General features: G+C 35.4%; 1 protein-coding gene across 1 annotated transcript in view; it reads left to right on the forward strand.

The window, feature by feature from the left end:
* The window catches only part of LOC123308395, a 44,385-nt gene that overhangs the window by 16,856 nt on the left and 473 nt on the right, over positions 1–27,056 (forward strand). The window contains exons 2-11 of the mRNA XM_044891018.1: positions 2,669–2,994; positions 4,524–5,856; positions 16,006–16,224; positions 18,515–18,812; positions 19,779–20,043; positions 20,658–20,928; positions 21,011–21,227; positions 21,459–21,584; positions 21,642–21,822; positions 26,462–26,734. Of these exons, the coding sequence (XP_044746953.1) occupies positions 2,669–2,994; positions 4,524–5,856; positions 16,006–16,224; positions 18,515–18,812; positions 19,779–20,043; positions 20,658–20,928; positions 21,011–21,227; positions 21,459–21,584; positions 21,642–21,822; positions 26,462–26,734 (3,509 nt within the window). The remainder of the gene's footprint in view (positions 1–2,668; positions 2,995–4,523; positions 5,857–16,005; positions 16,225–18,514; positions 18,813–19,778; positions 20,044–20,657; positions 20,929–21,010; positions 21,228–21,458; positions 21,585–21,641; positions 21,823–26,461; positions 26,735–27,056) is intronic.

Raw genomic sequence — 27,056 nt, forward strand, 5'->3', positions numbered from 1 at the left:
AGTGTTGGGAATTGTTTGAGGAATCTAATTATAATATTCCTGGTTTCAATGTATATTATAATTGTTCAAACTACAATAAAAATGACGGCTTATTGGTGTATGTGAAATCGTCTATAGATGTGTGTGTTCAGGTTGTACATCTGTCAGAAACTAATCTGTTACATTTAACCTTTGATTTGAATGAAAAAAAATATAGTTTAACTGCTTCATACAGACTCCCTTCTACTAGTATGAGACTTTATATTGAAGAATTGCAAGATTATTTAGCGAATATCGTCTTCGAGGATGTTGAAATTTTTATGGGTGACATAAATATTGATATTGGTGGTGAAGATACTTTAGATAGTTTAGCATATCAGGCATGTATGGGGCAATATGGATTCATTTCTCAGATTAATTCACCTACGCGGGTTACTAATACTTCGGCCACAATAATTGATCATATTTTTGTAAAACTCAGAGGAAACACTCGTGAATCTTTAATGTTGTGTCCAGGAATAATCAAAACTTCGATCACCGATCACTGGGCAGTTTTTCTTGCGCTCAGGACTGTGTCCATTGAAAGACATGTTGTACATGAAGCCCCAACAAAAAAGACCTTCATTGATAGAGACAAACTAGTCTCTCAACTGATGAATGAGAGCTGGCAACGGGTCCTCAGACTGCATGCACTAACTTTTTGAATCCTTTGAAAAAATATATAGAGAATGCAACATATTCAAAAAACATTAAGACAAAAAATCATAAAAGAAAACAACCTTGGATTACAATCGGGCTTATAACATCTATTAAACGACGCGACAAAATGAAGGTATGGCTGAGAAAGAATTTTAATCCTGAAAATAACCGAAAATTTTGTGAGTATAGAAATTTGCTGAATAATTTGATAAGGGAAACAAAGGAATCGTATTTTGTAAAAAAATTTGAACTAGCAGGTATACCTGCTAGTTCAAATTTCAAATGCCAATTTGAACTTGATTAATACCAATTTGCTTTTGATTAATGCCAGTTTGAAATTGATATTGTCAATTTGATTTTGACTAATGTCATTTTGATTTTGATTAGCGCCAATTTGAAATTGAAAAGGTATAGTATGGATATTGGTTGTTTCATTAATCGGAGTAGAATGATATTCTATCTTGTCATCAACAATAAAAGGTGTCGATATGCAGATTTCAGGGATATAACTGAAAAATGAGAACCTTGTTTCATTAGGTCACTAAAGAACCATATTTATACATTGAAATATTTGGCAATAATTGAATCCTTATTAAATCCCAGTTTGACTATAATTGTAGTTTTTAATTACAAACTTTATAACATATGGTTTTTCAACATCCGCATTGCCTTAGCCTACTCGATAAACCTATGTCACAGAGACAGATAATAGTTCGGTTCAACGAAAAACAAAAATTTTATTTCTCCATTCTTTCTGAAACTATGTTAACTAGAGAAGTATACCCATTTACAATACGAAAAAAGTTGGAATTGTTACCGTTAGACTTTCTTTTTCATGGTCGAACGATCCAACGAGTAATAGAAATTATCAATACCAACTAACGTTCAGAATTTCTTCTGATAAATTAATTATGTGTTTGCCCACTTAAATGTTCACGCTTCTTTGACGATACAGTTCCATGAAAGATCATGGGAATTAATGCAAAATTGAATATCTCATCTTCATGACGGTTAGCAGTATTTTTTTTTTGATCCAAAATAATTTTGCCAAATTGATATGAACAGTGAAATAGTAGCGAAAGTGGTTCAATGCGCTCTGAGGTTTTATCACCTCACCAGATGTGAGATGAGAAATCTCCTCCTTTGATGAAGATTATTCTTTCATCTGCAACATGCTAGCTACGCTGATCGTTGTTGATCAAGGCAAAAAAAAGAAAACTAGAAGAGCACTAACATGGATCAGGGAACTGAGCTCTGTTCGAAATTTTACCATTTGGATTTATGATAATATGGATATCCTTGAAATTTCCTCAGTAATAAATTGATATTATTAACCAGATGTAACACTTGGCTTAGCTGTAAGGATTTCATTTTTGATAAACTCATCCATGAACTGAAAACCTTTTTTTTTAATTGAAAAAATATTACTGCGCCATTCAAATAATATAAGGATCAATCGAATTGTTACTTCGTCTTTAGATGGATGATGTATGTCTCACATTTAACAGTTACCATATTTCGTTGCTTGAATGTTCAATAATTCATCTAACAACATTTTGCGAACTATTGGTCAAAATATATGTGATTTGATGCCGAAGGAGACTGAAAATTCTTTGTCAAAGTAGTAAACAAATAAATGAAAATTGTGAAAAGAATTTATAATCATACAATTGATCATTATGGACTAACAATGGACTTACAATCTACACTTAGATGTCCAGGACTTTTTTTTTGTAAATCTTTCCTAGATCTAAAAAGTTGTTATCGAATGTTTTTGAAATATTTTTTTGTCGAACGTTAATATTCGATGTGAATCATATCTTTATGGAGAAAAAAATTTGCGTAGTCACTCCAAAATACTGTTGATTTCTTGTGGTGGAAAAATTATTTAGATCAATTCAGTGTAATTAAACTGTTTGTGTTCAATATACATATAAGATATTTTTATTTGAGTACCATATTCGAAAACTTAATGACACTTTTTTTCCAGGTGATGATCAGATGAATTCCAACTCGTATATTTCGCCAAAATCATCGTCACAGCCTGATTTGGATTATCACCACACTCAGGATAGAACGACAGATCACAATCACTTGAGTACGGTTTCAAAAGAATCAGTGTTATCTGAAATAGTGATTGATGAAGTGAAGCCTTCATCAGTGCAGTACCAGAGATTTCAGAGATCTGCGGATCCTATATTGTCAAAAACCAGCGATGGAGAGAAGTATATCATGTACAAAAATATAGAGGAAGCTTTAGATAGCAACGATGTTGAATTGTCTGGAAGACATATAGATATTTCTCCTTCGAAAACGGTGAGTTATAAGTACTTTGTGTATATTTTTATACTACTTCTTTCATTCATTTTTTGTCTTTTGTCATTAGGCCTTGAGTCAGACAGTCAGCTACATGATTAAATATAGCGAATCAAGCAATATTCAGTTCAATTTCTGATCATTGTGGCTGTCTTCACTTGATATAAATCCATAGCTCGCATATGGAATAGTACCATCGAGTTGTCACTAATCAATAATTTGAATTTCCTCTTTTTGATGCAAAAAAAATCTAATACAGCAAACTTAAAATATAACTTAAAAAGAAATTTTAAAATTCTCATCCTAATTTTTCAAGACATACATATAAGGTATTGAAGGGTATTGTTCTGAACAGTTATCCAAATTATGGCTTATACATCGAATTTCAATTTAAATCAAGGGGATTAAAACTTATAGGTATAGGTTCAACACACATCTACTAATTTATTATGCTCATTGAACAAACTAATTAAACTATATTTGGGAAACTTGAACCATAACAAAATCCCCAAAATTAAAATACATAGTCATCAAATTTTTTATTTTTAGGCATGAATATTTCAAATTTTCCAAACTGACATAATTTCAACAATATGAATAAATTCGAAATTCGAAAGCGATTATTTGAAAAAAAATTTCATCAAGTATTCGCCTAAGTCTTCTTTTTTGGATCTAGTGTGTCTTGTCCATTTCTTTCTGTCCATCTTCATCTTCTTTATGTACATCTCTCCAATCTGTTTCACTTTATCACTAACTTTTTGGATTTTCAGTTTCTTGTGTTGTTCCAATTTCTTTGATTTATTTCTATAGTTCTTCTTCATCTATTATTTTTCTATTGTAATTATATTTGCTATTTTCCACTTAATTGATCATTTCTGGTGTGATGAAATTTCCTTTACTAGTTAAATTAACTAATTCGAAAATAGACGAATCTGATCCTACTCAATGAAATAAGGCAGGCATTTTACAAATGGAATATCGAGTCAAGAGGTATTCGTTGATGATTTTTGAAATCTCAAGTTCATCGGTTTCAGGAAGTCTTCAACAAAGTTAATTCTCAAAAAACGACAAACTAATGAATTTTCTCGCCAATCTTCGTTCGACAAGAGGCTACTTACCTCACTTGTTTTCATTTAACTTCTTTGTTCCACTTTTAAACTACCAAAATTATTTCATTGAGTTGAGTTAGATTCCTTCATTTTGAATTATAGTTGATGTTTTCAACGACAAGGAATAAGAATTTGATTTAATTGATATTGGGTACATATGTGTAACTTAATACAACCTTTGAAAAGAGTTGGTACCTGGTGAATTTTGATTGCCATTCAAAAAATGATCGATTATGTCATATCTCAAATTTGGGAAACGTTGTATAAAATTTTCTTGAATTGAAAAGAACAACTTGAAATACTAATCTATAACGAATAATTTATCTAATAATCACTGAAATACCAAAACTCATCTTCTTAAAAAAGTAGAGAGTGCGGAAAAAACATTCAATTATGCCTATACCATGATTTTGGTTTCAGGAAAATTATTTGATCGAAAACATCCAATCCTCCACAACTGAATCGTTTTCGGGGGAAGAGAAAAGGGCTCCTCACGGGAGATCACTGGAGGAGCCCCAACCCATAACCCCCACTGCGACGATGTCTCATCAGAGTACTGCTTCCCTCTACAGCCATCCGGGTAAAGCAAGACAGGTGAACCCAGATATACAGGATATCATCACAGGAATTGTGAAACTATTGAATGGAAATGTGAACGTACAAGCGAACACTGTTCCATCCATGGGGCGGCCGTTAAGACCCTTATCTTCAAGAATTAACAACAGGGGTCCACCAAGAATCAGTGACTTGCCCGCACTTCCTCCAGATTTTGATGTACCAGCACCTCCACTTCCTCCACCTCCTTTAGGCCAGATGCCACCTCCTGCCCCTTCAATGTCTTCGAATAGATTACCCACTCCTTATCCTTTTGATATACCCCCACCTTCTTCTTCCCCTGTTAGACCGTACGGTGAGCAGATGACAGGAAATAAGAGACCTGGCATTTACAGACCTACCATTATCCCCCCATGGAACAATAGGTTGCCACAAAGGAGGCCTGGTGCTGGAAATAGACGACCAAGTCCAATTCCTGCTTACAAACCTCTTCCTTCCGACTATATCAGTTTGACCACAGATAAACCAATGGAAGACATCTTCAACTTAGATCTCGGATCGCATTTGGGAAATGAAGAAGAAGTATCTGAGGAGAATGTCACTCATAAGAGTCCTGGAGAAAATATGACAACCGAAGCGGAGCTTCCTGAAGTTACAACAAACGTTATTTTGGAAGGTTCAGAAACACTAGATCGTGAAACTATGGAATTTGAGAAGAACAAAGAAAAAATAACGAAAAAGGATAAATATTCTGCAAAGACAACTTCAGTTACACCAACCGTTCCATTACCAGACTCAACAGCAATTAGTACAGTTACAACTTCTAGTCAATACAACTCTAGTTCAACTGAAACTACCACCGATTTGGAACAAGAAACCTATAACAATACCTCCGCAGAATTGCCGGCGAACAATCAGTCTTTGGAAATTAAGGATGTGTCTGCTACAACAACTGCAGATATCCCAATAGCAATAACTCCTACGATGAATCAGACTTCTTTGAGTTCGATCGAAAGCAACACTGAAATGAGAATCTCCCCGGTTTTGGAATCCTCTGTCTCTGAAGTACTTCAATCATCCCAAGGTGGTATAGTGGAAAATACGAGTAGTGTGAAGACTCCAACCTCAGAATTGTTGTCTATTGCATCAACTTCAGCAGATGGTTCTTCCCGGAGTAATTCTACCATCGTTCACTCATGTAAGTTGTTGAGATTTGAATTTATTTACCTATACCCCTTTCACTTTCATGAAAGCAGTCAGCTGACCATGGAAAATTGACACTTTCCACACTGTAGAGTACGAATATGTTAGGTAATGACGTTTGTTAAAACAAGGGGTTTTAAATCAGCGCTATGTTGTCTGTTCTGGGTAAAAATCTTAGTGAATACGTATTTTATCAAAATGTGAATTTACTTCGGAAATATAAATCAGAAAATATGTGATGAACATAGAATAGAATTATTGACACATGACACATAACATGCAGATGCTTGAGAAGAGTTTAATGTTGCTTATCCTTTTTGATTATTAGTTGAAGACGTTACATCAGTTTTTTTAGGAATACAAATATGATATTTTCATCTAAATATAGGATACGAGGTTGTATTGATATCTAGTTAGTCTAGATCCATGCATAAAATTTTTTCACGTTACCAAAGCAACGAACAATAACTCATTAGAAGTGTCAGTGTGAAGCTTGATGTCAAAAAATTGAACCAGAGTTACGCCATAAATGAAAAGAAAGAAGATGTCCACTGAAATTGTGAAAATCAAAAATTTTTATTATCGAGCCATCATCAAGTACCTGTATTTAAAAGAGTTAAGAGGTAAGCAGATTTACGAAGATATGCTTAATACTTGGTGATCAATGTCCTTCGTATGCGACCGTGAAAAATTGGACTGCAAGCTTCAAAAGAGGTGAATTTTCCATTAAATATGATGACCGATCGGAAGGCCAGTTTCTGTGTCAGTCCCCGAAAATATCATGACATGATTTTATCAGACCATCGAATTGGGCTAAAACGGATATCTGAAGCACTGAATATTTCATATGAACGCGTTCATCATTTTCAATGATCCTAGTCTTGAGTTCGTCCAGATCAGAAATAGGTGATTGGAAGATAAAATTCTTCAAATGAGGCCATAAGAAGAAATCACATGGTGTAAGATCACACGATCTTGGAGGAAATTCATTTTCAGTATTGAGGCTAATGAGTCGATCCTGAAAAATATTCCTTAGTGTAGCCAATGTTTCTACAGCTGTGTGTGCTCTGGCTCCATCTTGTTGAAAATAACTATATGACTATTCTTCGAAATTTAATTCAGCTATAAAAAGCATGATAATATCCTCTTTATAGCGTTCCGCTGTTAAAGTTCCGTCAAAGAAAATAGGTCCAACAATTCTTCTCTGACTGATAGCACACCAAACTCCAATTTTTTGAGAATGAAGTGATGTCTCAATGTGAAAATTTTGCGGTTTTTGACTGCTCCACATTCTCATATTTTGGGATATGACATATCCAGAAAGATGAAACCAGGCTTCGTCGGAGAAGAAAACTTTATTCAGGTTATCGATGAATTTGTTTAGAACGGGTGTGAAGGCAGCAACGGTTTTTTCATTTTCGCTTTTACCATACAGATTGTAAAAATACCTGTTGTTCGGGATTTTTTGATATGAATGGGTTATTTAGAACATTATAAACACAGTCTATAGGGTGAAATAATTTGTGCATCGAAAACTACCCCCACCAACCCCCCGAAATTTAACTATCTTGATGCACAGTGAAAAAACCCCGTTGCTCGGAGTTTTTCTATGAAAATGGGTTCTTACCCACATACTGAACACGATCTATAGGGTGAAATAATTTGTGCATCAAAAACTACCCCCCTCCAACCCTCTAATGTTGAACTATCTTGATACAGTAAAAAGTGTGAAAAAAAACCGTTGCTCGTAGTTTTTTGATGGAAATGGGTTGTTACCAACATACTAAACACGATCTATAGGGTGAAATAATTTGTGCATCAAAAACTACCCTCCTTCAACCCTCTGAAGTTTAAATATCTTGATACGGTAAAAAGTGTGAAAAAAAACCGTTGCTCGTAGTTTTTTGATGGAAATGGGTTGTTACCAACATACTGAACACGATCTATAGGGTGAAATAATTTGTGCATCAAAAACTACCCCTTCTTCAACCCTCTAATTGAACTCTATTGATGCAGTAACAAGTGTAAAAAAAAACCGTTGCTCGGTGTTTTTTGATGGAAATGGGTTGTTACCAACATACTTAACACGACCTACAGGGAGAAATAATTTGTGCATCAAAAACTACCCCCCTCCAACCCTCTGAAGTTGAACTATCTTGATACAGTGAAAAGTTTGAAAAAAAAAACCGTTGCTCGTAGTTTTTTGATGGAAATGGGTTGTTACCAACATACTAAACACGATCTATAGGGTGAAATAATTTGTGCATTAAAAACTACCCCCCTCCAACCCTCTAATGTTGAACTATCTTGATACAGTAAAAAGTGTGAAAAAAAAAACCGTTGCTCGTAGTTTTTTGATGGAAATGGGTTGTTACCAACATACTAAACACGATCTATAGGGTGAAATAATTTGTGCATCAAAAACTACCCCCCTTCAACCCTCTGAAGTTGAACTCTATTGATACAGTAAAAAGTGTGAAAAAAAAACCGTTGCTCGTAGTTTTTTGATGGAAATGGGTTGTTACCAACATACTAAACACGATCTATAGGGTGAAATAATTTGTGCATCAAAAACTACCCCCCTTCAACCCTCTGAAGTTGAACTCTATTGATACAGTAAAAAGTGTGAAAAAAAACCGTTGCTCGTAGTTTTTTGATGGAAATGGGTTGTTACCAACATACTTAACACGATCTATAGGGTGAAATAATTTGTGCATCAAAAACTACCCCCCTTCAACCCTCTGAAGTTGAACTCTATTGATACACAAAAAAAGTGTGAAAAAAAACCGTTGCTCGTAGTTTTTTGATGGAAATGGGTTGTTACCAACATACTAAACACGATCTATAGGGTGAAATAATTTGTGCATCAAAAACTACCCCCCTCCAACCCTCTGAAGTTGAACTATCTTGATACAGTGAAAAGTTTGAAAAAAAAAACCGTTGCTCGTAGTTTTTTGATGGAAATGGGTTGTTACCAACATACTAAACACGATCTATAGGGTGAAATAATTTGTGCATCGAAAACTACCCCTCCTTCAACCCTCTGAAGTTGAACTATCTTGATACAGTAAAAAGTGTGAAAAAAAAACCGTTGCTCGTAGTTTTTTGATGGAAATGGGTTGCTATCAACATACTAAACACGATCTATAGGGTGAAATAATTTGTGCATCAAAAACTACCCCCCTTCAACCCTCTGAAGTTGAACTCTATTGATACAGTAAAAAGTGTGAAAAAAAACCGTTGCTCGTAGTTTTTTGATGGAAATGGGTTGTTACCAACATACTTAACACGATCTATAGGGTGAAATAATTTGTGCATCGAAAACTACCCCTCCTTCAACCCTCTGAAGTTGAACTATCTTGATGCAGTAAAAAGTGTGAAAAAAAAAACCGTTGCTCGTAGTTTTTTGATGGAAATGGGTTGTTACCAACATACTAAACACGATCTATAGGGTGAAATAATTTGTGCATCAAAAACTACCCCCCTCCAACCCTCTAATGTTGAACTATCTTGATACAGTAAAAAGTGTGAAAAAAAACCGTTGCTCGTAGTTTTTTGATGGAAATGGGTTGTTACCAACATACTTAACACGATCTATATGGTGAAATAATTTGTGCATCAAAAACTACCCCCCTCCAACCCTCTGAAGTTGAACTCTATTGATGCAGTAACAAGTGTAAAAAAAAACTGTTGCTCGGGTTTTTTTATGGGAATTAATCATTCCGAACATCCTCAATACGTGTTCAGTATGTTGGTAACAACCCATTTCCATCAAAAAACTACGAGCAACGGTTTTTTTTTTACACTTTTTACTGTATCAAGATAGTTCAACATTAGAGGGTTGAAGGAGGGGTAGTTTTTGATGCACAAATTATTTCACCCTATAGATCGTGTTTAGTATGTTGGTAACAACCCATTTCCATCAAAAAACTACGAGCAACGGTTTTTTTTCACACTTTTTACTGTATCAAGATAGTTCAACATTAGAGGGTTGGAGGGGGGTAGTTTTTGATGCACAAATTATTTCACCCTATAGATCGTGTTCAGTATGTGGGTAAGAACCCATTTTCATAGAAAAACTCCGAGCAACGGGGTTTTTTCACTGTGCATCAAGATAGTTAAATTTCGGGGGGTTGGTGGGGGTAGTTTTCGATGCACAAATTATTTCACCCTATAGACTGTGTTTATAATGTTCTAAATAACCCATTCATATCAAAAAATCCCGAACAACAGGTATTTTTACAATCTGTATGGTAAAAGCGAAAATGAAAAAACCGTTGCTGGAAACCGTTGCTGCCTTCACACCCGTTTGTTTAGAAACCACTGACAGAAGGCCATTCTACGAGGGTAATCAACATCTTCAATCTTCTGATAGCATGTCAATCTATAAGGATACAAATTAATGTCTTCTTTCAAAATTGTGTGACATGTACCAACAGAGACTCCAGCTAGTTGAGATAAAACCCGAACAGAGGTTCGTGGAGCTTCTGTCATCACATTCTCAACATTTTCGATTAACTCGGGTGTTCTCTTCTTTGGTCGACCACTTCCTTTTTTTCTTTGAACGCTACCTGTTTCACGAAAAACGCTCACACATCGCGAAACAGTACTCTGGAAAGATTGGTAATCTACAGCACGTTGGGATACTCGATCCTGAAGTCGCTGAGACATTTCTCAACAGAATATTTCCACTCGCCTTGTATTTTCTCCCCATTTCTGAAGTAGGATTCAATAACGAATGCTTTTTGTAAGTCGGTAAAAACCATCTTTATTATTTGCTGATAATTTTAATTTAACAACAATCCAAAACGCTAACTTGACAGCTAACCTGTAATAATAATAGAGCACAAGCTAAGAACTACGTTTAGATACGCAATATCGACGTTTAAAATTACATAGCCTACTTGATGACGAATTTTTTTGAACGCACGTTATATTTTGACATTGAAATTCGTTTGGTTCTATAGTAGGCTAAGAATTTTTCAATACTTCCTCGTATATTGTTAACATTTTCGCAAGAAATTATTTTCTGTAGGAATGAGATGCTTTTTCACATGAAAACTTCATTGTATTTGAACAATTTATCGATTTTGAAATTTTAAAAGTGCTGTTCATCCCCCTTTAGGTATATTTCATATTATTTTCCGTATATTTGGGAGTTGTGTGTCAATATAAAAGTGTTCTTTTTCAAGTTATAATTCAAAATTTGTCATTGTAGATCATTTGGAAAGTACAAGTCATAATTACAAATTTGTCATTGCTGGATCTTTAATAATTAAAGCCCTCAACTGCCACCAGGAATTCTTTTTCATCCTCTTTACTAATAATTTTCCTGATTATGGAAATATGTACAATGTAGTTAAAATATGAATCGTTCAGATTAAGATGAATTATAATATTAATTTAGTTAGGTATATCGAATATATTCGCTACCTAATGAGCACCTATTAATTCAAATTAACAACTTCCTGATACATTTTGATTCCTTTTAGGGTAGCACTATCGGCGGTTTTGTAACATGCACAAAAAAAGGTATTCGATAAATGGTTTTGGCAACGTCGTTTTGATATCAACGACATTACAAGTGCATCAACCTTACGTCGTTCTAGTTCAAAATATAAGAAAGGTTATTCCATGGCCAATCGACTGATTTGATCAATGTGAATGGAGTACCTAAATATTATCGAATGCCCACATTTAATGTCCGCTGAATTTCGATGGCACTATAATTGGACTATTTCCGACCACTCATAAATATGAGATAGTAATACCAATCTATATGGATATACTCATCAATATTCAACCAATGGTCTTGTACAATATTGTTTCATACGATAGTCAGTGTTGGAAAACAATGACGAAGTTCCGAATCTTTTTTCTTCAGATGTTTTGCTTCTTTGATGTGTTTTACAACGTATTATTTTTAAATACAGGGTGGCCATTTGAAAACGAAACAGACGAGATTACAGACGAAATAAATTTTTTCGATAGAAATGCTCGGACAGGTCGATTTCTGTTTCGAGGGGGACAACTTAAGATGTAGGTTACGGACGCATAGCGCTTCAACCCTTGCTACTACAACCCTCACCCCCAATTTTTGAATAGAGAAGATGGGGTGAGTGATACCTCATTTGAAAGTTATTTTTATACTGATTTCAGCACAGTAATTGTTTTTTCATTTTATGCATTAGTTCTCGAAATATTCATAACTAAGTATTTGAAAATGAAGTGGTGTTTTCATGGCACTTGTAGTGTTTTTTTGTGAAAAATCGACATTTTGAGCTTCAAAACAACCATGACTGTGGCTTCCTTCCTCCAATCCACTGACATAGAAATCTTTAATCAAGATGACGAACAAACAAAGCGTATTGCGAAGGAGCTCAATCTTGCTGAAACTCAATCTAAATTATCTTCGATATAATTTGCAGTAGGTATTTCCAATAACATGCGGTAACACTTGATCGATAGAAATCTCCAAAAAGTCCAAATACGTACATATTCATATCAGATTCCCAGGTAAGAAAATCAAATCATTAATGATGCCACAGAAATATTCCAGTCCGATTCTCATTTTTTTGAAAAAGATATGAATTCAATAATCAACAAAATGAAAACCTTATTGAAGCCAACTGAGAAAACACTTCATAATTAAGTCGGAAATCGTTTCACGAATTGGGACTGGAATATTTCTGTGGCACCATTAATGATTTGATTTTCTTACCTGGTAATCTAATTAGAGATATGTACGTATTTGGACGTTTTGGAGATTTCTATCGATCAAGTGTTACCGCATGTTATTGGAAATACTGCAAATTATATCGAAGATAATTTAGATTGAGTTTCAGCAAGATTGAGTTCCTTCGCAATACGCTTTGTTTGTTCGACATCTTGATTAAAGATTTCTATGTCAGTGGATTGGAGGAAGGAAGCCACAGTCATGGTTGTTTTGAAGCTCAAAATGCCGATTTTTCACAAAAAAACACTACAAGTGCCATGAAAACACCACTTCATTTTCAAATACTTAGTTGAGAATATTTCGAGAACTAATGCATAAAATGAAAAAACAATTACTGTGCTGAAATCAGTATAAAAATACCTTTCAAATGAGGTATCACTCACCCCATCTTCTCTATTCAAAAATTGGGGGTGAGGGTTGTAGTAGCAAGGGTTGAAGCGCTATGCGTCCGTAACCTACATCTTAAGTTGTCCCCCTCGAAACAAAAATCGACCTGTCCGAGCATTTCTATCGAAAAAATTTATTTTGTCTGTAATCTCGTCGGTTTCGTTTTCAAATGGCCACCCTGTATTTCAATTCTCTTGTGAAAATGTGGGTTGGGTTGGCTCTGATTTTATTTCTCAGAATAATATTTCTTTTAGAATAATCATTTCGAATTACTACAACTTAATCGATGTGCTGGGGACTTGCTACCATCCCTTTATCCTCTATTGTTGATACTTGATACGCAAATTACGTCTTTGTTGTTGATAACCACTTTAATATGCACCATAAATGATTCACACAATTACAGAGTGAGTAAAAAGTAAAGCACAAAATCATATCCTCGTTATTTACTCCGCAGTAGAAAAATCAACTTTTTCATTATAGTTATGGATATGAACTTATTGAATACATACATACATTCTGGAAATTAGGGATTTTTTTGGATTATTATATAAAACATGCGTATGAGTAGTAATTTGGGTAATTGGGTAATTTTTGGGTTGGAACACCTGTTTGTATTCCTATCTTCATGGAATAAAAATAAATAAAATAAAATAAATTTATCGAAGAAAAAACGTACTTATCAATCAAATATTATCAATTACTACCTTTCGAGAAAGGCATGTTTTCTATAACTATTCAAAAACATCCATTACTACTTAAAGTATATCACCCAGTCAACCAGTTTCAGTCACAGGGAAGTTGTTGGGAATTACCACTGTGGAAATGCGACTTCACAATGTTGATTTAAAAAAAGGCCACCAGTACTTACTGGAGAGTGCTTAATGTCCGCAACATCGCATATCGCGGGTAATTACCCAGTACATCACATAGTAGGTGTAAAAAAAGCACCCTAGACAGCAACTTTGCGACTTCTCATTTTGGAGGTTTTTGGAACGATTATTTTGACAGAATAAACCACCAAAGTGTATCCTCTATTGAAGTTATATTCATGTTCAATTTGATAATTACCATCGTGGCAATCAATTTGCACTCTATATTCGAGGCGTTCCGAGGAAAAGTGACCCAAGCTACAATATTTCTGAAATTGAATTAACAGTAAGAACTGCCTGAAAATGAATCAAAATTTTATATACTCGTAAACTCAATTTCAGAAAAAAAAAAGAATGCGAAAAATATACTTCGCATTCTGCTCTCATCCTCAAAAGGGAAATTGAACAACTATATGAATTACTGATATCTTTTTATTCAAGATTAATATGTTTCATACAAATCCAAATATATAAAATAAAGAACACATATCTTGTTATAAATCTTCAGTTCACTTCAGGAACGGCATGGTCCAGCTGAAGAAGAAAAAATCAGAGCTGTATTGATAGTAATAAATTGAGTGTCATGAAAAATCTAACAACAGTAGAAGGTGATTTTTTCCAGCACAGTATCTAAAATAATAATTTGAAGTCCTCTCGATGATTCAAATCAATTCCAAGTTTGATTTTGAAGGTTGTGAATGTTACTTATCACCTAAATTCATATGGAGGTATGTTGAAAGTTGAACGTTACAAAGGTGCAAAAATGGGGAGGATAAGAGGGCCAAGAAGTGATCATGATGTAGTCATTATTTCAATAGGTTATATAACTACTCACCTTTTACTGCACGTTAATTAATCAATCAACGTCAAGTAACACTTAACTAAAACGAAATTTAATAATAGAACAGCTCGGTTAAGAGAATTATTCTTAAAATTCATTCATAAAGATTTTGTTTGTTCATTCTCTCAACACAACGCAGTCACAAAACGAAACACTTCACACCACGTTTTGCATAGCGGGATTTAGGTTATGAGTTAACCTCGAGACCACGTGCTGATAAATAGAACATTTCAGACAGTTACTGAAAGTTTTTCTCAGAGAAGTCGCTGGGTAGAGTTCATCGAAATTTATTCACAACACATCATTTCATGTTCTAAAAATATCACAGATTCAATATTTCAAAAATATCAACAGAGAGAAGTCGCATAATAGTAGCTATGTTCACTTCATCGGAACATCTCGATATGATGTTACATGCAACCACTAGGGATCTAAAGTTGAGGAATTCGCAAACTTAACAATATGCGGACGTTAATGTCCACAATGTGAAATCTTAAGTACATCCATGAAACTTCTCAAAGAAGTGCTTCAATGCGATATTTTTGGGTACTCCCTGCGACTTACTGTTACATTTCTGGTTGACTGGGCATTGACTATAAAATACAAAAGAAGTGAAAATCTTAATTCAATTCGTTTAACTATTTCATCGCTACCAATAAAAAAAAATCAGTCATCCTCAGCAATAAAATGTATCCATTTTCGGCACAAAATGTTAGGGTTGCCATGTGAAAACTCAACTTCCAACCTTTGTAAAGGGTTCATGACCAACTGCCAATTATGCATGAAAAGTTGCGTAATTCAAAGTGAAAGTTGATATTTTTGAGCATGGTCCACTTTTTCTTTGATAGTGAAATGAAATTGACACATAAAGCTGCCATCCATATTCAGAGGTACTATCAACAAATTTTACGATCAATCGCACAAGCCACATACCATCATTCAGAGAATTAATAGAAAGACCATTTATATCGAAGAAGTGTACGTGCTGATTATGTTTTCGGCTTCAGTTGACCTCATCAGTCTGCCCTATGTCTCAAAGTAAGTGTAACATACTGATAGGGTAGATTGTACTAATTAAACTAAGAAAAAATTCTCTTTTCACTTGACAAAATGAGTTACAAGGCTAAGGGAAAGAGCATATACTAGAATACTTCATACTTTTTCTCGATGGAAATGGTCTTTCCGCCGCTTCCCCGAATGATGGTGTGACTAATTCGATTAATATCGTGGCATTTGTAGATATTTCGTTGATAATGTTTTCATTGTATTTCATAATTAATTGTTTCATTTGGTAATTTTCCTCCACAGCTTCCAATCATTCTCAGCAAGGATATTCCTATTATCCTTACAGACCAAGGCCAGGAATAGTATTAGATGATACTGAATATAAACCAGGAGTACACAGACAGCCTATAATTACAAGACCACCAATTGGACAATTAGGAGATATTTTTGATATAACTGTATCGGCAATACAAGGACCAGGAGGTAGTTCGAATGGACAGGGAAAACCATACGTAATTCCAGGTAACTACACAACTTCAAAAGTATTCAGCCTCCTATGCAGGGTGTAAATGAATAGTTCTAGAAAAATTCAATGATTTGATGTTATGAAATAGGGCGTCTTTCATGTAGGTAATTTTAAATGAAAATTTGGCACCTGAAAAGCAATCTTTAAGTTTTATTTTAATCAGAAACCAGAAAAATGACTGGAATTAAACTGAGCAGATATTTTATGGTATTGCAACGCATCGGCTAAAAAAAAATTATAGCGATTAATTTGTATATCATCGTATAAAAGCCGCCCTTAGTGGATCCAAGAAATCGAAGTAGCGCATATACTTCTGTAAGAATTTAATTTTAATAACGTATTTTTGAAAAAAAAATTCAAGTACCTCCAAACTAAATGCAAAAAATGAGTTCGTTTCGGAACTTCTCTCCCTAACACCATGCATCAATAAACGATTTCGATCAGCGTAAGGTTATTTGACGAACACTATATTTCTTATCTTTCTATCAATCTCAGCACTATTCAGAAGCTCAGTGGATAATTTTGGTTTACCCTTGCTCTTAGTTATTATCTTCAAGAAGAATATATGTTCAAACTCAAGTTACTCAAAAACGCATGATTTTTAGGAAATTTATCAAGAGTAATTTCTTTCACAAACAGTTGCAAGAATTGATATTTTGATACACGCATCTTAAAAAAAAACTGATAATAATATAGGCCCAGAAAGAGGTGACGCATCCATAGAAAACTACCCTTAGTGAATCTAAAGAATTGAAGACGACTAAGCAAATTGGGGTTCTTGGTATTCTCAAATATTACCCAACAAATAATGTAAGAAAAACAGACTATCTTTAAGCCAATGTTAAGGGTTCCCAGGTGACCGTATAGAACAGCTATGAATTAGACATGTATCATGCATGTATTCCTTGTATTATCACATAAATATACCACGCACAGTACAAATAAAGAGCGAAAAATTAATGGAAACAACAATTCCGAAGTTCCAATAATGTGAGTTAGTCATGAACTATCATAGGAAGTCCCAGAGAAGTCGCAAATTCAAGTACAACTGTAGACCGGTTTCGGGATCATTTTCCCTCGTCAGTACAGTGTAGCACTGAATCTCCCGAGCGGAGGATGGTAGTCTTATGCGATCTTGGGACGCCGCTTTGATATATTCTCATCACGATACGCCACCTGTCACGCAAAGGCTGAACCAAAACCTCACTTTCTCTGCAGACTCCTACAACAGTTCATGGCTCCCAAGTTCCTTTTGTATCAAATAAAGAGCAGTTATAGGTACATATAGCAGCTTCGATGTCCGCCTCAAACAAGGAACACATCTCCTTTCTAGGGTGAACATTATAATAGCTTAAATATGTACCATGCAAATATTTATTTCATATGAACTCTAACGCTGATACCTTTATGTGATGTAAAAAAAATTCGTCCTTCAGAAAGCTCCAATAAGTGACCACCATATGCACTGAGTGCGGAAAAAACGCCTGCTATTTCTTTGAAGCAGTCATATGCGTTTCCCGCACTGTTTGGTAAAGTGACTTTTTGCGACTTGAAATGCGTGCGGTAAAAGGTTTGAAATCACACTCTCGTAGCATTTATTTTCACGAATTAAATGAAGCGTGTTTAAAATTAACCCATATTATGATCTGCAAAAAACAGTTTATATGTGTTTAAATATACTTTTTATATGCTGGATAAAAAGTTAAGTTTAATAGGCCAGCGATGAAAATACAAGATTTGATTTTTTGACCTATAGTTCGATAGCCCTTCAGCACCTCGTTTTCGATATTTCACCATTTCTGAAAAAATCTCTGCGTAACTCCACCACATTTCACATGCAGTTATCCACTGAAGAATTGAGAAAATTTCGATATCACTGAAATTATAATATGTAAATACATACCTTTTGTCGTTCCGCAGAATACTGGCATTTCATCAATTTTGATGGCCACTCTGTCTTATAATAGTTTTGATTTCTGTAAGTGAAGAGGCATAGTATAAAGACCTCTTTATATACTTCAGTGTATATACTTCAACACCTAAGGGTATGTTTCAATCAGACTCCATACAAAGCTCGGCAAAAATTATAAGTCTACCATCTGAAAGAGCTTTTGTTTCACATAATGCCATAAAACACATTCTGTCACGGTTAAGAGATTCTCTTTTGGTTTCTTTTGTTTTGACATCAGCTTCTGAATATTAATATGCAACGAATAGATTGAACTCAGCTTATTTTCGCCTATCTGGAATATTGCCAATTTAAGAAATGTATTATTCCTTCCACAGTCGACATAGAAAACGTTCATGTTGGGCAAGATGTCATCACTAGTCCGGAAGGAGATAATGGATTTGTGTCGATCGACGGAAAGAGAACATACCTCAATCTGTTTGGAGAGGTAGAGGCCACGAAATCACCTACGCAAAATATCAAACCAAATGGCGCATCTCATAATCAAGTGACAGGAACTGGTTATGCTGTAGCTGAACCAGTCGAGAAAAAACCTAGTATCGCCTCCATCAAACCTACGCAGAGTCAAAGGAGGCCGCTTTATGGTAGACCAAAACCAACTCATCCACCTGTGAGGTACTATATCATTTTCATATACATACACTGAAAAAAGAGTCACCCATGATATTTCTCATATTAAAATCATTAGCTTGAATTGATAAGATACTTTCATTGATGTTCGTAGGGGGAAGGGAAATGTAGGTGTCGAGTGACACTTAATTTTGAAGATATTTGGATATCCTTTTCAGAAATATTCTACTCAACCGGAAAACCAGTATTCTCCTCTGATCATCTCAGTTTATTGTGAAGAGAAATGCTTAAGAAATCATTCAATGCATTGGTCGACTTGAGTGCCATTCGCTTCTATACAATAATGTAATACTTAAAATGATATATTTGGAACAATTCTAGTTAATCGATGGCACTTTTGAAATATTTTCTGTCGTAAATTTTTTTTTAACTACTTGGAGCAGTTAGAGAATGTGCTCCAATTTATTCGAAAAAGGGCATCTTAGAGTAGGTTCTCATCATTCTGAAGTATTTCCTTAGTTCAAGGGTATATGAAATTTTGGAACATATCCTGACATGTTTCACCTGACTTTGAGAGTGGGTGCTGACTAAAGTACACCCTCAATACTGAATCATATTCAATTATGAGCCATTACGAGTACAAAACTCTAGCCGATTTTCGTTGCCAGTTTTCGAACTAGTAACTCTGTAAGGTTACTTTAGAGCAGGAGAATAGTCGACAGTCTTATCATTCCTGGAGAGGAAATTTAGAGACATTCGAAATGTGTTGTCCCTGGACCCCTGTTCTCTATCCCATCTATCAATCTCTATCCATTCAAGACTCTTGAGTATTTCAGAACGTGTTTCCTGAATACATCAATGGATGTATCACATCAAACTTTGCTGATCATTATTATATTTCAGTCATATCGAGGTTGGCCTTCTTTCATTAGGACACATCAGTACGAAAAGCTGAAAATATTCATTACTATGTATTGATCAAATAGGTATAAAATTTTTTTCAAATTCCAGAATAGATACCTGCATCGTTGGTGACGACTCAACTTGCGACGTATCGCAACACGAAATGTGTTTGACCGAAAGTGGTGTCAGCGCTTGTCACTGCAGACCTGGTTTCACTCGTAGAAAACATAGGGACGTTTGTAGGAAAATAGTTTCAGTGCTACTTTCACTGAGAGTGGATAGACTTTATGACAGAAGAATAGTTTGGGCAAATGAACTGAGCGATAAAAATAGTGACAGTTACCAACAGCTGGCCTATGAAGCTGAAAGAGCGGTTAGTAAATAATTTAGTTATGTAACAAAAACATACAGGGTGACAATCTGAAAATTTGCCAGTCCAATTATGTCACGACAAGGATGATTTCAGAGAAGATACTGGAAAAGACCAATTTCTATTTTTAGCAGAATTGTAAGCCGAAATCTCCTCAACCCTAGTTGTAAGAGCTATCACCCCTAAATTCCCGATAGGGAATAGGGGGTGAGCTATACCACAATTGAAAGATCACTTGACCCTCTACATGAATATTATGCTTTGCAAATTTTTATTGAGTCCTTGAAGTAGTTACAGGACTGACAATTTGAAAACTTACCAGGCCAAAATGTTTTCAGAGAAAAAGCCGGAACAGGTCAATTGTTATTCGGAGGGGGACATGTTTCGAGCAGAATTGTAAGCCAAAATCTGCTCAATCTTAGGTGTAGGGGTTGTCACCCCTAAATTCTTAATAGGGAATAGAGGGTGAGCGATACCTCAATTGGAAGGCAATAAAAATTTGCAAACCATAGTATTCATGTTTCATTCATCTTACAATTGAGGTAAATCTCATTTATCTTTCTTAATGTTTACGTATTTTCTTAATGGAATTCGTCATATTATTTTGGATTTTTCAGCTTGAGTCAGCAATGTCTATGACTCCCTTCAGTGACGAGTTCTTAGGGACCAAAGTCAATGGTATTTATAGCGGAGAAAGATCTGCTGGACAAGCTGGAGTGTTTGTCAATCTTACCCTTCAGTTGGAAGAAAATCCTGATACGTCTAGGCCAACGGTTAGAGGCGATATACAGAAGCATCTTCTTGGAGTTATACAGAGAAGGAGTAACAATGTTGGCAACAGTGCGTTGTGGGTGGATAGTCCCCCAGGATCCGTATCGAATCTTCAAGGTTGGTTCGACTTTTTTTAGCATTAAAAACATATTTATAAGAGAAATACATGGAAATTCAATAATTTTTGTTCTTTTTTCAGATTTGGATGAATGTTCTTCAGCGGAACTGCACGATTGTCACCAGTTAGCAAAATGTATAAATATTTTTGGTGGATTCAAGTGTGAATGTGAAGAAGGTTATAGAGACCAATACTTAGATAGTAAATACAGAGCAGGACGACATTGTGAGCAATGCCCAAGCCAATATTGTAACAACAGAGGAGAATGCAAATATCAAAATGGCCAAGAAGTATGCATGTAAGTGGAAGTTTTAATCATATTTCTGAGAATTATCAGAGAAGTAGGGACATGTGTCTTTGAAGTTGAGGCTCTCTGGATAAAATATCTTCCCCTACTATCCTACTAATCTGAAAATCTAAAAATTCACAAATTATTGGAAATACTTCTTTCCATCTTGCTTCAGCTCGCCCACTCAATTGGTGGTCAGAAGATCTGCCAATTAATAAACATGTCTGTGATGCTTTTTAGGTGTTCTGGAAATTATTATGGAAATCAATGTGAACTTGATGGTGAAGTTCTCGGCGTCGCTATTGGTGCAAGTGTGGCCGCCATCATTATTATCGGTTTAACGTTGGTAGCTCTTGTGATGTGGAGGTAACTGAAATCAAATATTCCTGTGATTATTTAACCTCAACAATGTTTCCTCATTAGTCGTAAGTGGCAGAGAGAACAGAAGGCATCGGTGGGAAGTCCAGTGTTTGGATACATGGCAGCTGCAAGCAACACGGTCAAAGCGCCTATAGTCGGAGGGCCTCCATATCAATTGACCCTAGAGGATAGACTTCGATGGGCTCAACTTGCAGATGTAATGGCTCAAGCTAATCATTACGCAGTAAGTGTTTCGTTCAATGAATTTTCATTTCATTTTACCTGTAAAATTCGATTGCAGCCCTATACTACGTATTGTTTCGTTTTTTTTTTTGGCATTGAGTATTGATACTTATTAAGTTTAATACTCAATGGTGAAGGTCAAGGTATGCGGTATGTCTAAGACGAAATTCTTGATTAAGGTCCTGAATTTCTTCACATAATATACAGAGTATTTAGTATAAAATAGAATAGTATTTTATTTATTATTTATTTTATTTTTACAACGTTGAGTCATTTTATTGAAGAAATTACAGCTTGTCTAAACGAACCGTTCAGCGAAAAATCGCAATTTGTTAAATGAATAGAGAGCTTCCCAGCAAAGATTTTTGAATTTCGGGTTTCAATCGACTTATTCTGAAGTATAATATTTTTTCCCATTCGGCCTTGATAAGAGAGAATATATAGCCATTTTTAGTTTTCATGAAAAAACAAAATTAACTTCAGAATAACTATACTTCATTCACTTTTATTTTAGCAGTCGGTTGGCCATGGAAATTTGACACATTTCACTCTGTATAGTACGAAAATGTGGGGTTATGAAGCTTGTCAAAACATTTTTGGGTTTTAAATCAACGCTATGTTGCCCGTTCTACGTAAAAGTTTCTGTTATTACGTATTTCATCACAATGTCGAATCTCTTCGGAAAATATGTGACGAGCATAATTGAAGTTTATACAAACTGATTGAAGGCATACCAAATCCAGTTATTTGCATGAAAAATACAAGAGATCAGTATAATATCATAATATGCACCAGCTTGAGGAGAGTTAATGTTCGTTATCTTCTTCGGCTTACATCATTTGTAGATTTCAAAAATATTAACCCGAAGATGAAATGCATATGATGCAGTGGTTGGGAATGGGTATCTCCCGAAGGAATTAACAGATAATCAATAACAGAATGTTAAATTCTTCAACAAAAATCATCTTGCATCAATATAAGTAAAAGAGGAATTGAAGGAAGTTTCCAGTTAAGATGAACTTCACCTTTGAACAAAAATTTCACATGAATTAACAAGTAACAGGTCAACTTGCGCGTATTTGTGGCTATTCGATCTTAATACATTGATGTAATAATAATAATTAGGTATTTATTAGTACCTTAAGACATTTACATTGTATAGGACAAGTCAAATGAAAAATAGAAAAATCCATTTTAGGGAACTTATTCTCCGATGACATTTATCGAAAATCCTGTAGTTAACTTTTCGCATTAATTCACTCAAACATAAAATTCTCGAATGCCACAACTTTTTTGGGTCTCCCAATAGAGGGAAATTCTTTGTCATCCTCTTCATTCACAATCTTTCTGATTGTGGAAATATCCAGCTGAAATATAAGTCGTTTAGATTCAGATGAAACATTATATAAATTCTCTTACATTGAATATGTTCGCTACCGTCTGACAGTCTGACCTATTGTGGATTTTAGAATATCAGGGCATAGATAACCTGTATCAGGGTATAACTATTTGAATGAGCGGACCTGAATTCTAAATAGCACTTCCTGAAACCCTGTCTCTTTTTTCAATCACTTTCGGCATTTTCGTAATAAAAATTCATATTAGTTGTGGCAACGGCGTCATGACATTAACGACATTTCATGAGTGCCAACCTAACTTCGTTCTAGTTACAAAAACTTGAGAAAATTATATCATGGCCAACCGACTGCTAAAATAAATTTGAATGAAGTATAGCTAAATCTCTGACATTGCACATCTGTGGATTTTTTAAACAGAGTTGTATCCAGCCAAAGTACCCAATTTTTCAAATTTCACAGAAACGTTAATTTTTGAATATAAATTTCCTCGAAAACAGCGCATTTTACGAGAAAATATGAAGAATACTTTTATCTCACAAAACTTTCAAATATTCATTAAATAGCGTCCAACTTAGTTTCAAGAGTTCTTTGAATTTTTGGTATTTTTATGGTACGTCCCAGTCAACCAGTTTTAGTCACAGGGAAGTTGTTGGGAATTACCACTGTGGAAATGCGACTTCACAATGTTGATTTAAAAAAAGGCACCAGTACTTACTGGAGAGTACTTAATGTCCGCAACATCGCATATCGCGGGTAATTACCCAGTACATCACATAGTAGGTGTAAAAAAAGCACCCTAGACAGCAACTTTGCGACTTCTCATTTAGGAGGTTTTTGGAACGATTATTTTGACAAAATAAACTACCAAAGTGTATCCTCTATTGAAGTTATATTCATGTTCACTTTGATAATTACCATCGTGGCAATCAATTTGCACTCTATATTCGAGGCGTTCCGAGGAAAAGTGACCCAAGCTACAATTTTTCTGAAGTTGAATTAACAGTAAGAATTCCTTAAAATGAATCAAAATTTTATATACTCGTAAACTCAATTTCAGAAAAAATGTAGCTTGGGCCTCTTCAGCCCATTTACGCCTCATTTGTACCCTGTGTTTACTCTTTAGGCCTGCCGCAGACATACAACTTTTCAGTTTTGCAACTGTTTAGTTGCAGAATTGAGCACAATGCATTTATATGGGGCCGCGCAGACATGCAACTGAAAAGTTGCAGCGATTGCCTTTGTGTGCGCCCTCGAACCGCTTGCAATCAAACTGTTGCGCAACTGAAAAGTTGCATGTCTGCGGCAGGCCTTACTCTTACCTACATATATTTCGCATTCTGCTCTCATCCTCAAAAGGGAAATTGAACAACTATATGAATTACTGATATCTTTTTATTCAAGATTAATATGTTTCATACAAATCCAAATATATAAAATAAAGAACATATATATATCTTGTTATAAATCTTCATTTCACTTCAGGAAGTGTAAAAACTTTCTAGTAAGTATGGATGGAAATGAGAACAACACAGAAAATACCATCTGCGTCTGAGTGTAAGACATTGGGTTCTAGGACATTAAAATTCTAATAGATAGGATAGCCAATGTCGTGGTAAATTTTTGTACAGTTGAGATAGCTAATGATGGTCCCAACGGGATATCCATTGGACGTCCGCGATGGACGTCCGAATTCGGTTCAAAGTTGTGACATTTGTATGTCCCTCGGATGTCCATAGAACGTCCATTGTACCAGAAATGGACGTCCCATGGATGTCCGTAATGTCCGAAGAGGACGTCCTATGGGTGTCCATAGGACTACTTTGTGCTATTAGGGATAATTTTAATCAAAATATGACGATGAGATCAAGTAGGAATCAATGAAATATTGTTGCGGAAAAAATCAAAGTAGTTTTTTTGCGTTTTTTGCTGATTATTAAAGAGTTTATTTCTCAGTGTCATCAAAATCGACACAGAGGCATAACTTTGGGAAAGTAATGTTATTTTATGTATACTTCTAATTTCGTTTAAGCGGAGCCCCATGAATTATTTCTGATGATGAAATAAAATGAGAGCTATAAGTTCGATTGAACTAAAGATTTCGATTTGAAAGAAGGATGTAGAAATCTTTTGTACATAATATTGTATGAACACGATAATTTTATCTGTTTTTGAAAACGGGTCTTCATTGAAGACTTCATTGTCTCAGAGGAAAATTTCAATTTTAATTTATGGAGTATACTTTCGAATCTCAGAAAAATGTTGCCGCGTTGCTTAATGTGATTTCATCAGGTGAATTATTTTCGCTAATCTATTTATCGTTCAACTTTAAAACCGTTTATGTTTTTCCCATAGCAAAACATAGCTCTCAAGGCATATTTGGTCCTTCCTATAGTTATATTTCAATCCTTATATAGTGTTATAGTGTACTGATTAACGATTTACTGATTGATGGGTGTGTTGCACGGATAAAGCAAACCTGCCACTGCGACCAAGCGGTCTATTGTAGCACACAGGCAAGCTCGTAGAGTTAGATCTCTCCCTCCCTACTCAAAAAGGAGATGATGTCGGAGGGGGAATGATTCTTGAGTTCCTCTAGGACCACCCTGCCTGCCGCCGGGCTGTCACAGAGGATGTGCTCAATCGTTTCGTTCTCCTCTAAGCAGAGTCTGCAGAGCGGGTCATTGACGATGCTGGGTTTTTTAAGATGGGCTCTGAGTCTACAATACCCTGTGAAAACCACCATGATAGATCTCAGATTGGTTCTAGAAAATCCTAGTCAACGACTGCTGTATGGGCTAGGAGACACTTAAATAGCCCTGTGCGAGTGACGCAGTCCAGGACGGTTGCGCCAGTACTCCAGGACTGTTGTTCCAGCTGTTGTTCCGTTCCCTGATTAAGGAATTAGAAATTCCTATACTTGGTTCCGGGCCATTAAGCGCTGATGTTGCTCCTTCTCTGGCTAGAGCATCCGATACTTCGTTTCCTCTGAGGCCAGAGTGTCCAGGTACCCAAATCAGTTGCAGTCTGTTTAAACTTCCCAATTTGGAGAGTTTAGATCTGCATTCAAATACCTGTGCCGAGTTGCATTTGTCTGCTGCGAGAGATTTAATCGCAAATGTGATTAAAATTTGATTAGGGTGTGATTCCCTGTTAAATAAGTCGGTGTAAAGGGGCATTAGTCCCTATTCTAGTTCTTATCCTCCACACAGCATAAAATGAGTTAATTGCCGAAATCGAGTAGTTGAAGGGAATATGTCATTTCAATATTTTTCATTTTATCAGCCTGAGCCGGTTGCCCCAACAAGACCATCATCTGCACTATTCGGGTACCCGAGCCTTGGTTCAGTTCAGAGGAACTCCATGCATGGCACGCTTCCCCCAGTGCCCTTGCCACGCCTCACGTTACAAGCCCAAATTGCTAGCAGAGCGGCAAGTTTGCACGGCATGAAGCAGTTTGAAAATTCCAGTTCTAGTGAAGAGGAGGACAAGGTGGATCTGTTGGGTAGAAGTTTTCAAGTTCCTAGACCAAAGAGCAGGAGTAATGCTTCTATTGCTGTGAGTATATTTTTTGTCTGTATTTGTCGAATTTAAACAACAAAATGCTCGTAGAAAACGATGAATTATAGTTCGTAAGTTATGCTATCGTTATAAATTTTTTATTACTTGCTTTTTTTCAATCGGTTTATCTTGATATGAGTATTTATGATGAATTGAATGTTCAACCTTCATTCACTACAGGGTTGTAATTTCTATTATAGTTCATTAAACTTCTTTTATTTCTTCTCTTCTTCTTTTTGTACCCGAACTATGCAGCTGATCTTGCCAAAAATTAGCTCACTCTATGTGATCTAATTGTTCTAAATTTTATTTTTCAACA

Source organism: Coccinella septempunctata, chromosome 2, assembly GCF_907165205.1.
Source record: "Coccinella septempunctata chromosome 2, icCocSept1.1, whole genome shotgun sequence".
In the NCBI taxonomy this organism is placed as follows: Eukaryota; Metazoa; Arthropoda; class Insecta; order Coleoptera; family Coccinellidae; genus Coccinella; species Coccinella septempunctata.